At 41.5% G+C, this 16,548-nt stretch overlaps 1 protein-coding gene across 1 annotated transcript in view; it reads left to right on the top strand.

Moving 5' to 3' along the window:
- Positions 1 to 11,360: 11,360 nt before the first annotated feature.
- LOC137370967 (solute carrier family 35 member F2-like) overlaps positions 11,361 to 16,548 on the top strand; it is a 94,117-nt gene continuing 88,929 nt past the window's right edge. Inside the window, exon 1 of the mRNA XM_068032858.1 lies at positions 11,361 to 11,546. Within this exon, the coding sequence (XP_067888959.1) occupies positions 11,461 to 11,546 (86 nt within the window). The 5' untranslated portion in view covers positions 11,361 to 11,460. The remainder of the gene's footprint in view (positions 11,547 to 16,548) is intronic.

The raw sequence follows: 16,548 nt of genomic DNA on the forward strand, positions 1-16,548 counted from the left end.
TATACCTATTGAATGTTATGTAGATGATCATTTATTGTGGGATAATGTATACGCTATCAAAAAGCATGAATGAGAAAAGGTTACGGATTGAACTTGCTGGCTTGAAACAAATGCTGGAGAGAAAGGAAATCTTGAAAATTAAATGGGTTGGTGAAAGTCATCAACTGTCTGATTGTTTTACAGAAAGAAATGCTTGCATGAAGAAATGTTTTAGGGTCCTAGAGGAGGTTTGTGCACATTAACTCTAAGTTTTATTCAAAGAGAAAGAAGGGAATATGTATATCAATTGGGTTTATTTGCAGTTGGAGGGCATTAATTGGGGTTTCACTTGAGGTCACATAAAGAGACATTTATTAAAACTGTGGTGTGGTTAAGTTAGGAGGTGTATGCTTGTAATGTTCCACTCTGTAAATAAATATTAGACTAAGTAAAGATTGGCTCCATTACTATCCTTCACCAACTGGCTTCCTGGAATCCAACACCACTGAGGCATGGCTGACACCATAGAGGCCCAAGCTAGGGTTTGAAATCTCTCCCCATCACAATCATCATCGACTAGTAAGTGGAACTATTTCTGGACACACACTTAAGTTTCTGAGCATCACTAGACCATCTGGGAAATAATAAGTCACTGAGATCTTGATCCACCTTTCCATTTTGCTACTCTGTTAATAAGTTTATCAGTTTCAACCTTTGCACTTTATAGGGAAGGGAAAATCATTGCCTTTATGTTTCTGGGGGTTCCTCCTTTCCTCAGTTAACAACACCACCACCTGCCTTGACTTGGGTATGAACCATTACTGCACAGTGCTAAAGTGGTGCTGCATGAGTTCACAACTATGATTCCTATGATTCCCCCATATACCCAGTTCATAAAGAATGTACCTTCTAAAGCTATAATGCATCCTAGGCCAGTGTTACTAACTTGTGTATATTTACATTTATAAATGACACAAACTGTAATTGTAAATAGAGACACCTAATCACACAATTTCTTTGCTATTTTCATTTCCAAATGATTTCCAGAGATTCTTTGAAATTGCAGCCTACCCCTACTCCCAGCCATAAATCAGTAGCAGCCAATATAGTTGATCCAAGGCACAGCACTACAAAAATTTGACAGATAATAGATTGCAATTTTACTTTCCACTAAGAAGACATGCTTCCAAGTATATTTGTATTTTGTTTCTGCTGTCTTTTTATTACTTTAGTTTTTACTTTACCAGCATATGCCAACCTAAATTTCTCTCAGGATTCCCAACTAGTTATGGTTAAGAAACTTTTTATTCACCAGAAAAGAGATTTCATTGAAGTTAGGCCACCACTGTGGTTAAAATTCAGGCATTAAGGTCTCTCCCATTGTCCTTCTTAACGACAACACCACCAAAACTTGTATTTATATAGTGCCTTTAATGTACTAAAACATCCTAAGGTACTTCACAGGAGCGTTATCAGACAAAATGTGGCCCTGAACCACATAAAGAGATAATAAGACAGATGACCAAAAGCTTGGTCAAAGAGATAAATTTTAAGGAGTGGCTTACAGAAGAAGAGAGATGTGGAGAGACCTAGAGTTTAGGGAAGGAATTCCAGAGCTTAAGGCCTCAGTAGCCCAAAGCACAGCCACCAATGGTGGAATGTTGGAAATGGGGAATGCTTCAGAGGTCAGAATTGGAGGAACTCAGCGATCTCGGAAAGTTGTACACTAGAGGAGATTACAAAGAAAAGGAAGAGCGATGCCATGGAGGGATTTGAACACTAAGATGAGAATATTAAATTCAAGGTGTTGCTGGACTGGAAGCCACTGTAGGCCAGTGAGCACAGGAATGATGACTGAATGGGATCTGGTGCAAGTTAGGATACGGACAGCCGTGTTTTGGATCAGCTGAAGTTTATGGAGGGTGTAAGATGTGAGGCCAGCCAGGAGAGCATTAGAATAGTCATACATTTTTTTCTAGGACCTGAAGGAACAAGGCGAAGTCACAACTCTTCAATTTTCCCATGCTTTTCTCAAAACAACATGGCATTGAGAACTCGGTACAAGGGGGAATCATAGTTGTGAACTCATGCATTTTAGCACTGTGCATTAGTGCTTTAAAACACTGTGCCACCATACCAGCATCAGGCAGCTTCAGGTATTACAGTCAAACCTGTTTAATCCATATTTCTTTATATGCCCAGGTACACATAACATTTTTGAGCACTGCCAATTTAAAAGATTGTTAATCCATATTCTAATCTCCTTTGGGGAAAGAGATCCTTACCTGGTCTGGCCTATATGTGACTTCAGACTTACAGCAACGTAGTTGACTCTTAACTGACCTCTGAAATGATCTAGCAAGCCACTCAGTTATATTCAAGAATGCGGCTCACCACCAACTTCTCATGTGCAATTAAGGATGGGTAATAAATGTAGTGACGTCCACATCCCGTGAATGAATATAAAAAAATATGTTTCTGCTCCCGAGGCAGGAAACACCAGATCTCCGCTGTATCTGTCCCCTTGACACAAAAGCAATGACTACTTACCCAATCGATGACTGCAAACATTTAGGTGAAATCCGTCATTGAGAAAATACTTAAGTTATAAATCATTATAATGAATAGAGACAGTGGCCATTTAATATCTGCTGTGAATGATCATGCACCAGGCTGTCTTCATTGAAAGAAAATTTGCATTTATACCAACCACCTTCAAAGCTTTACCATTCAAATGGTGTGGAAGTCATTCCAATCCAACTAGGAAGCTGCGATCCAGTACTATTTAAAAATAAAGCTGATTTTGAGTTTATAACCAACAAATATACTCCACAACAGAGAATGCATTGTTACACAACTTGATTTTACAGTTCTAAATGTTTAAAATGGTGATGAACTGCATTGCTGATAGTAGGCCTTATAATGAGACATACATTTCCTGCTGCAGAGTTTGTCCTCAGCCGCAAATGAGATTTTTTCCCCAGTAAATCTAGGTTCAATTATCGTGCTCCAGAACTAGCTGCACCCCTAGCCAAGCTGTTCTGGTACAACTGCAACATTGGTATCTACCTGACAATTTAGAAAATTGTCTCAGGTTTGTCCTTTTCAAAAAAAGGGGGACATGTGTCAGCTGTGGCTCAGTTGGTAGCACTCTTGCCTCTGAGCCAATACATTGTGAGTTTGGAGTCCCAATGCTGGACTTGAACACCTCATTATAGGAAGGATGTGGAAGCTTTAGAGAGGGTGCAGAGGAGATTTACCAGGATGCTGCCTGGACTGGAGGGCATGTCTTATGAAGAAAGGTTGAGGGTGCGAGGGCTTTTCTCATTGGAGCGAAGAAGGATGAGAGGTGACTTGATAGAGGTGTACAAGATGATGAGAGGCATAGATAGAGTGGATAGCCAGAGACTTTTTCCCAGGGCGGAAAGGGCTATCACCAGGGGGCATATTTTTAAGGTGATTGGAGGAAGGTTTAGGGGAGATGTCAGAGGTAGGGTCTTTACACAGAGAGTGGTGGGTGCGTGGAATGCGCTGCCAGCGGTGGTAGTAGAAGCAGATACATTAGGAACATTTAAGCGACTATTGGATAGGTACATGGATGATAGTAGAATGAAGGGTATGTAGGTAGTTTGATCTTAGAGTAGGTTAAAGGGTCGGCACAACATCGTGGGCCGAAGGGCCTGTACTGTGCTATACTGTTCTATGTTCTATGTTCTAAAAATCTAGGCTGATATTCCAGCACAGTGCTGTCTTTCATATGCAATGTTAAACTGAAGCCCTGGTTGCCCTCTCAGGTGGATGTAAAAGATCCTTTGGCACTATTTTGAAGAACAGTGGGCAGGTTATCCTTGGTTTCTTGGTCAATATTTATCCCTCAATCAACATCACAAAAAACAGATTATCTGGCTATTATGACATTGTGTTTGTGGGAGTTTGATGTGTGCAAATTAGCTGCCACATTTCCTTACATTACAACAGTGACTACACTTCAAAAGTACTTTATTGGCTGTCAAGTGCTTTGAGATACCCAGTGGTTGTGAAAGGTGATATATAGGTGCGAGTTTTTTCTTTCAAATCCAATCCAGCCAATTACTGCCCCATAAAACTACTCTCAATCATCAGCAAAGTGATGGAAAATGTGGTCGACAGTGCTATCAAGCAGCACTTACTCACCAATAACCTGGCTCACCAATGTTTAGTTTGGGTTCTGCCAAGACCACACAGCTCCAGACTTCATTACAGCCTTTGCCCAAATTAACTAAATTCCAGAGGTGAGGTGAGAGTGACTGCCTTTGACATTAAGTCAGCATTTGATAGAATATGGCTTCAAGAAGCCCTAGTAAAATTAAAGTCAATGGGAATCGGGTGGTGGTGGGGGTCCGGGGGGGGCGGGGGAGGAACTCTCCACTGGTGGTTGTTGGAGGACAATCATCTCAGCCCCAGGACATTGTTGCAGAAGTTCCTCAGGATAATGTCATAAGCCCAACCAGGTTTGTTTCCTTCATCAGTTTGACTTGCCCTCCATCATAAGGTCAGAAGTGGGGATGTTTGCTGACGATTGCAAAGTGTTCAGTTCCATTCACAGCTCCTCAGATAATGAAGCAGTCCTTACCTGTATGCAACAAGATTTGGACAACATTCAGGCTTGGGCTGATAAGTGGCAAGAAACATTTTTTTTTCGTTCAAGGGATGTGGCATCACTGGCTAGGCTAGCATTTATTGCCCATCCCTAATTGCCCTTGAGAAGGTGGTGGTGAGCTTCCTTCTTGAACCGCTGCAGTCCTTGGGGTGTAGGTACACTAACAGTACAGTTATGAAGGGAGTTGCAGTGACAGTGAAGGAATGGCAATATAGTTCCAAGTCAGGATGGTGTGTGGCTTGGAGGGGAACCTGTAGGTGGTGGTGTTCCCATGCATCTGCTGCCCTTGTCCTTCTAGGTGGTAGAGGTCGCATGTTTGGAAGGTGCTGTTGAAGGAGCCTTGTTGAGTAGCTGCAGTGCATCTTGTAGATGGTATATACTCCTGCCACTGTGTGTTGGTGGTGAAGGGAGTGAATGTTGAAGGTGGTGGATGAGGTGCCAATCAAGTGGGCTGCTTTATCCTGGATGATGTTGAGCTTCTTGAGTGTTGTTGGAGCTGCACCCATGCAGACAAGTGGAGAGTATTCCATCACAGTCCTGACTTGTGCCTTGTAGATGGTGGACAGTCATTGGGGAGACAGGAAGTGAGTTACGCACCGCAGAATTCCTAGCTTCTGACCTGTTCTTGTAGCCACAATATTTATGTGGCTGGTCCAGTTCAGTTTCTGGTCAATGGTAACCCCCAGAATGTTGCTAGTGAGGGACTCAGCGATGGCAATACCATTGAACGTCAAGGGGACATGGTTAGATTCTCTTTTGTTTGAAATGGTGTCATTCTGGGCCACCACCTGCCAAGAATGAGGCATATAAATTTCGCCATATAGACATTAAATTTCAAATTGTTGCTGAGAAGAAGAGAAGGCCTGTTACAAGGGCTGCCAGGCACTTAGCTGGAGGACATTAGCATACCAATCGGGACAAGAGAGGTTACTTCCCTTATCCACTTATCCTAAAATGGACTTTGATCACCAGGTATTGTGTGTAAGAAGAGACATTCCAGGGTCTGCTAGGACAAGAGAATCCATAAACACAGAAGTGGCTACCCCAATTGGTCATGTGACTAACCTGCTGGCCAACTTGGGGAGTTTTGAATTGTACAGACAGTTTTTGAACTCAGAGAAACTGTTTGCTCCTGGACTGAGAAGACCTCTCCTGTCTGTTCCCATCTATTTCTCACAAGCCTCTGGACCCACTGAAGACATGTGAACTTCAAGAGAGAAACATCTCCTACATCGAACAAGGTTTAAGAGGAATACTGGGCCCCAACAAAAAGCAAGACCTACATACCATCTAGGACTCTACAGCAGGCTCGAAGAATAGTAACCAAAACCATCTTCAAATAATGCCTCAAACTTTACCACTTTATTTTCTTCTGCTCTTTTATGTCTCTATCTGCATGTGTGTATTGCGTATGCATGCTAGTGTGGGCGCATTGCATATCCGTAAGCGTTAACCAAATTAGAGTTTAAGTTTAATAACATTCAACCTTTCGTCTTTAAACCTAAGAAAAGCTGTTTGGCTGGTTTCTTTGCCTTACAATTGGAAAGCAGTGAACAAGGATTCACCAAGGGGGAGCTAAAATCACGGTGTGTTTAAAATTAAACCCTGTTATGGTAAGACCAGGTGAAGGCTGAGAGGGAACCCCTAGACCCCTTTCTCACTGGGTCGTAACAGATGGTCATTGCCTGGCACATGTGGAGCGAATATTACTTGCTACTTATCAGCCCAAGCCTGGATGTTTTCCAGATCTTGCTGCATCTGGACATGGGCTGCTTTAGTATCTGAGGAGTCGTGAATCATGCTGAACATTGTGCAATCATCAGCGAACATCCCCACTACTGACCTTATTATGGAGGGAAGATCATTGATGAAGAAGCTGAAGCTCCAGCCTAGGACAGTACCCTGAGGAACTCCAGCAGTGATGACCTGGGACTGAGATTATTGACCTCCAACAACCACAACCATCTTTCTTTGTGCTAGGTATGACTCCAACTAGTGGAGAGTTTTCCCTCTGATTCCCATTGACTCCAGTTTTGTTCAGGCTCCTTGATGCTATACTCGGTCAAATGCTGCCTTGATGTCAAGGGCAGTCACTCTCACCTCTCCCTCTTGAGTTCAGCTCTTTTGTCCATGTTTGGACCAAGGCTGTAATGCAGTCAGGAGCTGAGTGGTGCTGGCGGAACTCAAACTGAGCATCACTGTGTAGGTTATTGCTGAGCAAGTGCCACTGGACAGCACCGTCGACAACCCCTTCCATCACTTTGCTGATAATAAGGAGTAGACTGATAGGGTGGTAACTGGCCGGGTTGGATTTGTCCTGCTTTTTGTGGACAGGACATACCTGGGCAATTTGCCATATTGTCGGGTAGATGCCAGTGTTGCAGCTGTACTGGAACAGTTTGACTAGGAGCGCGGCTATTTCTGAAGAACAAGTCTTTAGTACTTTTGCCAGAATGTTGTCAGGGCCCATTGCCTTTGCAGTATCCAGTGTCTTCAGCCATTTCTTGATATCACGTGGACTGAATTGGATTGGTTGAAGACTGGCATCTGTGATGCTGGGAACTCAGGAGGAGGCTGAGATGGTCATCAACTCAGCACTTCTATCTGAAGATTGGATGCAAATGCTTCAGCCTTGTCTTTTGCACTGATGTGCTGGGCTCCCCCGTCATGAAGGATGGGAATATTTGTGGAGCCTCCTCCTCCTGTTAGTTGTTTAATTATCCACCACTATTCACAATTGGATGCAGCAGGACTGCAGAGCTCAGATCTGATCCATTGGTTTTGGGATCGCTTAGCCCTGTCTACTCCTGACCTGTGCCACACAAGTGCTAGGCAATCACCATCTCCAACAAAAAGGAATCTCTTGATATTCAATGCCATTACCATCGCTGAATCCTCCACCATCAACATCCTGGTGGCCACCATAGACCAGAAACTTAACTGCACCAGGCACAGAAATGCAATGCCTACAAGAGCAGGTCAGAGGATGCAAATTCTGTAACTCACCTCCTCGCTCCCAAAGCCTGTCCAACGTTTACAAGACAGAAGTTAGGAGTGTGATGGAATACACCCCAGTTGGTTGGATGAATGCAGATCCAACAACACTCCTGAAGCTCGACACCATCTACAAAAAAGCAGTACACTTGATTGGCACCTCATCCACACCCTAAACATTCATATCCTTCAGCACTGGCACATCGTGGCAGCAGTATGTACCATCTACAAAATGCACTACAGCAACTCACCAAGGCTCTTTGACAACACCTTCCAAACCTGCGAACTCTACCACCTAGGAGAACAAGGGTAGCAGGTGTATGGGAACACCACCACGTGCACGTTCCCCTCCATGTCGCACACCATCCTGACTTGAAACTATATTGCCATTCCTTCAATGTCGTTGGATCAAAATCCTGGAACTCCCTCCCTAACAGCATATCTACACCACTAGGACTACAGCAGTTCAAGAAGGTGGCTTACTATCCACTTCTCAAGGGCAATTAGGGATGCGCAATAAATGCTGCTGTTGCCAGCGATGCCCATGTCCCATGAATGAATAAAAAAAATGTAATACATTTGGTGAAGTTGACACTCCTATAATGGGCCAGAATTTGCTGGAGCATGCCCAGTGAGTCGAATTTCTTTTGCCCAACCCATCAGCTTGAAAAACTTTTACCCTGAAAATGATGGAAGCATGTGATCATCTTGGAACTTGGCAAGCAATGGGGCCAATGGTTTATTTTCTTAACCAATGAAATCTAATGGTGAAGAAACCGATTAAATGATGGAGAGGGAAATGAGGTGAATTACAGTCAATTGAGATGCAGAAAAAGAAATAGAGAGAGGGAAAGAAAGGTTAGATTAAGAGAGAAAGAAAAAAAAGTCAGAAAGGAATCGTAATTAAAAAAAATTAAATTTAAAAATTTTAAAAATGTTTGGGAACAATTTACTACCTGCAGGAGTAAGACTCTATAGTTCTCTTTCTAGGCCTCCAGGTTGAGCGGCATGCCAGGACCAAAAATCACAAAATTAACAGAGCCCTTATGACATAAAATACTAGCCCTAAATTTCTGTGGTGAGATTCATTAGTTTTTATGGTGCAAATCCAGCAACTTTTTGACACTCATGCAGTGGTTGACAGAAAGCTCCCGTTTCTACGAGGCTAATGATGTAAATGTCACAAGTTGTCCAGCAATTTGTAACTCATGGCATATCTCTTCATCACCACAAACTGCTGTTTTTATACTGCACTAATAATGGCAGGTGCTGTGAACTAGCCATTATTTTTCGAGCAATTTCTGGGCCACTGAGTTTGTCAGCAACCTTCAGCTTTGGATCAGCGCTGGAGGATTAGGGTGCACAATGGTTTTACAGCAATTTTCAGCACGAATGCTGCAGCATCCAAATTTCCTCCAATGTATTTAAATATGAAGAGAAATAAGAGCTGATACCTGACTGGATTTGAAAATACAGACAGAGCTTTGGGAAGGAAAGACTGAGCAGCTTTTAAATAATTTTTTTTTTACTGTTCAATTAGGATGTCACTTTCGCAATAAAAAAAATCAAGCAGATGTGTCAGGCAGCACCTTCATACACTAAAGCTAACTTGCCTTGTATTTAATAGATTATTTCCAGACAAGTTTGATGAGTATTTTCATTGTTTTACCAGGAATTGGCTCGCAGTACGTAATGGCCTGGATTAAATCTGTCCCTCTTATATGTGGGTACTGCTGCATTACCTTATTTCTGTTGTAACTTTCAATATTAATTGACTTTTTGATGTTGATTATTAGACCTTCCAAAATTTCACCTATCTCTTGTAATACTGGGATGGATACCATCTGTCCCCGGGGATTAGTCTGCTTTGGGAACCTTCATCTCATTGATGTCAAAATGTTTAATCCTGGTTGCTTTCTTTTGTCACAGTTAGGCATGTTGCTAAAGTCTTTGCTAGTGGTTACTTGAGTAACCTATTTATTCAGAATACAAACTAGCCTCTGCTCTTCCAACATTTTAGCCAATTAGCATTCGTAAACTTCTCCTACAGAGTACTTGATACGAAGGCTACATAACTTTCTAGTGTTTATCTGTATTGTCATGTAAACCCTATATGCCAAAAGGGGAAATATTAATTTCATTGGTTGGAACCTTACATTAGACTTTTAATAGGAAAATCCTACAAGTAACTTTTTAAAAAACTGGCAGCCAAGATGGCCACTACAATTTACATTGGAAACACTAGAAGATTAAAACTGGAGACGAAAAGTCTCACCTAGCCTAGCCAGAACAATGGTTGGCTCTCGGTGATTGAATTACCTAGAATGGCCTTATCAACGGGGTCATCAGAGCCATCTACACCCATTGACTTTGAAAGAGCCAACACCCCTCCAAGTGTGACTGGACATCTTGAAGCATGTCACACCTTGAATCTCAGAGAAGATACCAGAAAAAACCTTATTAAAAAAAGAAAGGGGCATGATAGAGTCAATTGACTGCTTGCACCACTCTGGAGAAACTGTGAGCTTTGTCACACAAACTGCAGGGAGCAGTAACTGAAAAGCCATCAATGAAGCAGGTCTCTCTCTCTCCTCAGAAAGTATCAAGAGAAGATCTGGCTGTGACTGGGAACTCCCTCAAGCCTACAGACCACCACAGCCAGCAACCAGGGGACGAGAATCAATCCCTTCTTCTGCCTTCAGGAGCCCTGAACAAAGCAAGCCCACCACCGTATACCTGGCCCAGCGAGGACGTCAGGTATACAATTTCAGCTGAAGACTATTGAACTCACAAACTGTATTTAAATTCCATTTATTTCAGACTTTAATCCAACCACCAAATCGGTCTTCCCTCTGTAATCTATTTGTGTGTGCGTGTGTGTGAGACTCTCGTGTGAATGGGAGCGTGAATGTATGGCATATTTTTAACCGGGTTAGTGTGTTAAGAGTAATAAACTTATATCTTTCTTGCTTAAACCCAAGAAAACCTGTCTGATTGGTTCTTTTGCAACCACATTAGAGGAACAGGAGCAGTCACTCACTGAGGTGGTACATACAACCACTGTGTAAAAAAAAAAATAAACCCTGTTGTGGTCAAATGAGAGAAGGGGAAAAAAAAGGAAAGCCTGAGATCCCCCTCGTCACCTGACCGTAACAGTATCTATACTGTGTTTGTTTTTGGGACAATGGCTTCCAAGCTGCACAGCATTGCATTTTTACAGCATATCATGTGCCTTCTGGCAAACATTAAACCAAGTAATCAGCTTACCTATGTGTAACATTGTGAAACTGCCATAAAGTCTGCTGTAAATTATACAATGCATAATTTTTATGTCAGCTAACCTTTTACAAGATATTACTTATAAATTGCACCCCCATGGTTGCAGGCCATAAAACTTGCATGATGGTGTAACTTATTCAATGAATATTACAGCAACAATTTAATTTTCTAACATTTAAATCAAATTAAAAAGAAACATTAATGGAAAGCATACCAAATGTGTGTCAGTTGACCTAGTTAGGGAGCGCCTGCTAAAATTATTGTCTTTTTGTTTAAAAATCTAATCAAGAAGCATTCAAGTGCCTTATTACTGAAACTATTGGCTGCAATGAGGTCTGTTTTTCTTTTCCACGCAACTAGTTAGCATGCTTAGTCATTTCTCTTTTTATCTTTCACAAGAACTTTGCTAAATGGGTGAACCCACACATTATCTTATTTCATTGTTCAGTAAGATGGTTAATGATTCAGCTAATCAGAAATCAGTCCATATTAAGGAATGAGCCAGGTCAGTTTCTTGTGTCCTTTCGTTTTGGATCTTCTCTGGTTTTCTACGCACTTCACCTTGAGCAATGGAGAGCAGTGAGGGTCACAGCAAAATCAAGAACTTTTTCTCCAATTTGATAGAAAAAACCAAAGCAAGAGAACGTTTGACATGGTAAGTGAGAGGAAGCTAAACATTAACTGTTAAATATCACATTCTTCAGTGGCTAGAAAAATAATGCAGAAGCAGTCAGTCTTTCAAGCACAAGATAGTTTGTCAAAAGTGAACTGCATCTATTATGAGTAATGGTAAAATAATTATATTTTGGCTGCTAAACCTGGAACATTATCTACCTCCTTTATATCACTCGTTTGTACTTGCATTGTTAATTATATGGTAAACGTCCTCAACAAACTATCTATTGCAGACATATGTGTCTATGCTAGCATTGGTAGGTCTGACCACTCCAAAGTGCTTATGAAAACAAGGTTTCATCTTCAAACTGAGGACATCCTCCATCATGTAGAGTGGCACTATGAACATGTGAAGCGGGATAGACATAGAACAGACCTAGCAGCCCAAACCTTGCAATTCATGAGGCACTGTGTCATCAGCAGCATTGTATACCACCACAATCTGTAACCTCAAGGCCAGCACATCCCTCACTCCTGATCACCATCAACTCTAGTTCAATGAGGATTGAAGAAAGCATGCCAGAAGCAGCACCAGATGCATTTTAGAATGGGGCAGCAACACAGGGCTGTCTGTATGCTAGATACCAAAAGCAGCAGATTATAGACAGAGCTAAGCTGTTCTGTGAGTAACAGATCAGACCAAAGCCCTGTAGCTGTACCATCAACCAATGAGAATGGTGGTGGACAATGAGGTAAATAACTATGACAATAAGAAACAGCTGAGTATACTGAACATAGCAAAGATTATGAGCCCTGATAACATCCTGGCTGTAATGCTTAAGGCCTGCATATTAGAATTAGCTGGCCTCCTCTCCAAGCTATTCCAATGCAACTATTACATTACCCCCTAACCAACAATATGGAAAATTGCCCAGTCGTGTTCAATCCATAAAAAGGAAAGATCTAACCAGGCCAATTATCACCCGATTAGCCTTCTCCCAATCATCAGCAAAGCTAAGAAGAAATAATCAACAACACTCACCAAAAACCTGTTTGCTGATGCTCAGCTGGGGTAACATCAGAACCACTTCATTCCAGACCTCTTCACAATCTTGATCCAGACATTATTTTTTTTGTACTTATTAGTGGATGTTGGCATTGCTGGCAAGGCCAACATTTATTGCCCATCACTAGTTGCCCTTGAGAAGGTAGTGGTGAGCTACCTTCTTGAACTGCTGCAGTCTGTATAGTGAAGGTACTCCCACACTGCTGTTAGGGAGGGAATTCCAGGATGTAGGAATGACAATGTATTTCCAACTCAGGATGGTGTGTGACTTGGAGGTAGTGGTGATCCACGTGCCTGCTGCCCTTGTCCTTTTTGGCAGTAGAAGTCACGGAAGTGCTGTCGAATTGTTGGCGAGTTGCTGAACTGCATCATGTAGATGGTGCACACTACACTGGTGGTGGAGGGAATGACTATTTAAGGTGCTGCACGGGGTGCCAGTCATGCAGACTTCTTTGTCCAAGATGGCATTGAGCTTCTTGAATGTTGTTGGAACTGCACTGACCTGCGCCTTGAAATGGAGGTATAAGATTTGATCTGGGAGTCAAGCATTTTATTAAACAACAGTTTAAATATGCCTAAGCTAAATAGACAGAAAAGATATACAGGTGAGAGAGGTTTACCTGTCCCTGAGGACGAACAGATGGATGTTACAGAGTGAGTGCTGGTCTCCGTAGCTCATGGCAGTATCTTCTGCTCTCAGTCTTCTTGAGCTAACCAAAGTTTTATACAGCTCTCCTCCGATCTTCTTCCGTCTAAAGAACACTGAAGACGTCCCTCCCTCGCCCCTGTTTATACACCTTATTTCTGGAGGCTGGTTGGTATCTCATGTCAATCACTTTTTAGATCCCATTGCCCAATCAGCAAAGGACAGGTATCCAAAATAAACCTCTCCTCTCTGCATCACTCTGCCTCCCAAGCCACCTTCCAGCTTATCTTGTGCATGGTACTATTTGTTAACATCTGCCAGACACTTTTTATAGAGAGACTACAAGTCTCCATCTTATCAACTTTAGGCATGTCTTGTTTCAGAGCCTGTGATAGAATCATGTCCTTGGCAGAGGTAACAGGCCTACGCTCTCCTGTGTCTATCAGCCTGGTCGCCTACTGTACAATATTTCTTCATAAAAGAGAGAGACAGAGAGAATTATTTCAATAAGATGCAATTAATTTCTTTAGATTTTATAAGGTTAGAAGACAGCCATTTCTTACAGTGGAAAGACTTTGGGAAGTTAGGAGGTGAGCCACTCCCTGCAGAATACCCAACCTCTGACCTGCTCTTGTAGCCACAGTCCAGTAAAGTTTCTGTTTAATTGTGACTCCCCCAGGATGTTGATGATGAGGGATTTGACAATGATAATTCCATTGAATGATAAGGAAGCAAGAGCTGAATTCCAGAGGTGAGATGAGAGTAGCTGACCTTAACGTCAAGATAGTATTTGACTGAGTATGGCAGCATGGAGGATTAGCAAAAATAAGGTAATAGGAAGATACTTCAGTGACTAGAGTCATACCTGACACACAGGAAGAAGTTCATGGGTGTCGGAGCCTAATCATCATGGCCCCAGGACATCATTACTGAAGTTCCTCAGGATAGTGTCTTTGGTCCACCTATTTCATCAGCTACATTTCTTTAGTCATAGAGTCAGAAATGTGTCTGTTTATCAATAATTCTACAGTAATCAACTTCATTCATAATTCATATAATGCCAGACTTGGGCTGACATCCAGGAGGTAATATTCATGCCACATAAGTGCCAGCAATGATCATTTTCAAAAGCAAAAGGCACAGCTATCCCCAACTTCCAATGATACCATCATCACCTAATCTCTCACCATCAAGATCCTTGGGGGAATCACCAGTGGCTTGAAGCTTAATAGCCAAATCAAAACTGTGGCTACAAGAACAGGTCAGAGGCTGAGTACTTTTCAATAAGTTACTCACCTGCTGACCCCTCAAAGCTTCATCTCCATCCGCAAGAATTTAGTCAGGAGTGTGATGGAATACTCACCACTTGGTTGGATGTGTACAGCTGTAACAACACTCAAGAAGCTGAACTCTATCTAGCAAAGTTAATTTGATTTGCACCCTTGCCATGTTCTCAACATGCATTCCCTCCACCACAGGTGCACTGTGGCTGCTGTATGTACAATTTACAGGATGTGTTGCAGCAACTCACCAAACTTACTGCAATAGCTCCCAGCATTGTAACCTCTACTATTGAGAAGGAGAGCAGCAATGTCATGTTAGCACAACGTTTTGTAAGTTTCCATCTAAGTCACATACCTTTCTGACTTGTACATACACCACTGTTCTCTTATCAAGACTGGGTGAAAATCCTTGAATTTCTCACCCAATATTATTGTGGGAGCTCCATCGCCTCAAGGACTACAGCAGGTCAAGGAGAAGGCCCACCATCATTTTCTCAAGGAAACCAATATATGGGCAATAAATGTAGTGTTACTAGAGTTGCCCACATCCCAGAAACAAATATAAAAAAATGTTAGGGCCTACCTGTTTTTCTTATGTATGAGAATGATTGAAAATTGAAGAATATACTTGTCAAAAGAGAGCTTATATTTTTAAATTCATGCTAACAGACAAGTTATCATTAACTTCTATTAAATGATAAAAGCCCCTTTATACTGTATTCTGATTGTGGAAAACAAACACTGGTTTCCAATTTTTAATTATCCTCTGCCTCCGTTCTTGCGTTGGCCCATTCAGGCAGTAGAGGCCTGGGCATGAGAGTTGATGGCATTGGAATAAAACAAAAGTGTTTTTAGATTCTGATTTATCATTCTCATTCTTTTGACTTTTATAGACGACCTTTTCTCATTTTCATGAGCACACAATTCAACTAAATAGATTATGACATTCTGATCTGATTACTGGAATTAAACTTTGAACAATTGTTGATTTAATTGAACTTTTCATATTCTACTAGTTCATTATACAAACAGCTTTTCAAATTTTTTAACTACAATGGAAATAATGATAGCATTTTTCTTGAAGTTGCTAAACTAGTTAATGTTCTATCTTTGTCTTTATTTTTTCCTTCTAAAATCGATGAGAGCCTAGTAGAAGAAAAGCTGAACTAGACCACTGATTTATCATATTTGATATGTATCTGTAAAATGTAAGAATTCAAAGTATAACATTGTCTTACTTTAAAGATTCCAGATATAATTGGTGTCAGTGGAAATTGTAGAGAACTTTGGTAAATTCTGCAGTAATTTTTGTGATGAAATATGCAGGGTAAATTTCCCATGCTTGGGTGTTTTCTCACTAATTAAAGGGCTATATTGTCAATAATTCGATACACCTGAAAACATAAAAACCACTTGGGGGCTCTTTGATTGGTTCAGTGAGGAAATACTTAATGCAATGGTCAGACCCACAGACCAGGGAGGACCCGGGATCTCAGCCATGGCAAAAAAGTAGGTGAATAGGAAAACACCAATCAGAATTCTCACACACAATTGCTATCCATTGACTCCTGATGGGAAGTATGGATATTGACTGAGGAAGACTTGGGTTCAGATACGATATTGTTACTCTATGATTCTGCACAGTAAAATAATTTTCTGGCACTCATTTGTTATTTCACACATGAAAAATGCTTAATTGAGCAAGTTATTGAATTTGTGGAACTATACCCCAACGTAAGTCAGTGCCTTCAGGGAGGGAGGGCAAAACATGGAGTTCAACAGAAAACAAGAAAGCAACTACTTATTACAGAAGCAAATACTTCATGAACCTTCTCATTTGAAGACATTCATTCAGTACCACAATTAGCAAAACGGCCAAATTTCATTTGAGGACAGGAGGCAGATTTGTTTTAGTGGGGGTGGTGGGCCGCGGTGCAGTGGCGGCAGGGAGTTGCTTTCTCCCTTGGATCTCATCTTCATTTTATACATCCCTATGCATAGACATTCAAATACAGCACAGTAATTTTTTTAATTGATATTTTCATTC

Source organism: Heterodontus francisci, chromosome 6 (genome assembly GCF_036365525.1).
Source record: "Heterodontus francisci isolate sHetFra1 chromosome 6, sHetFra1.hap1, whole genome shotgun sequence".
In the NCBI taxonomy this organism is placed as follows: Eukaryota; Metazoa; Chordata; class Chondrichthyes; order Heterodontiformes; family Heterodontidae; genus Heterodontus; species Heterodontus francisci.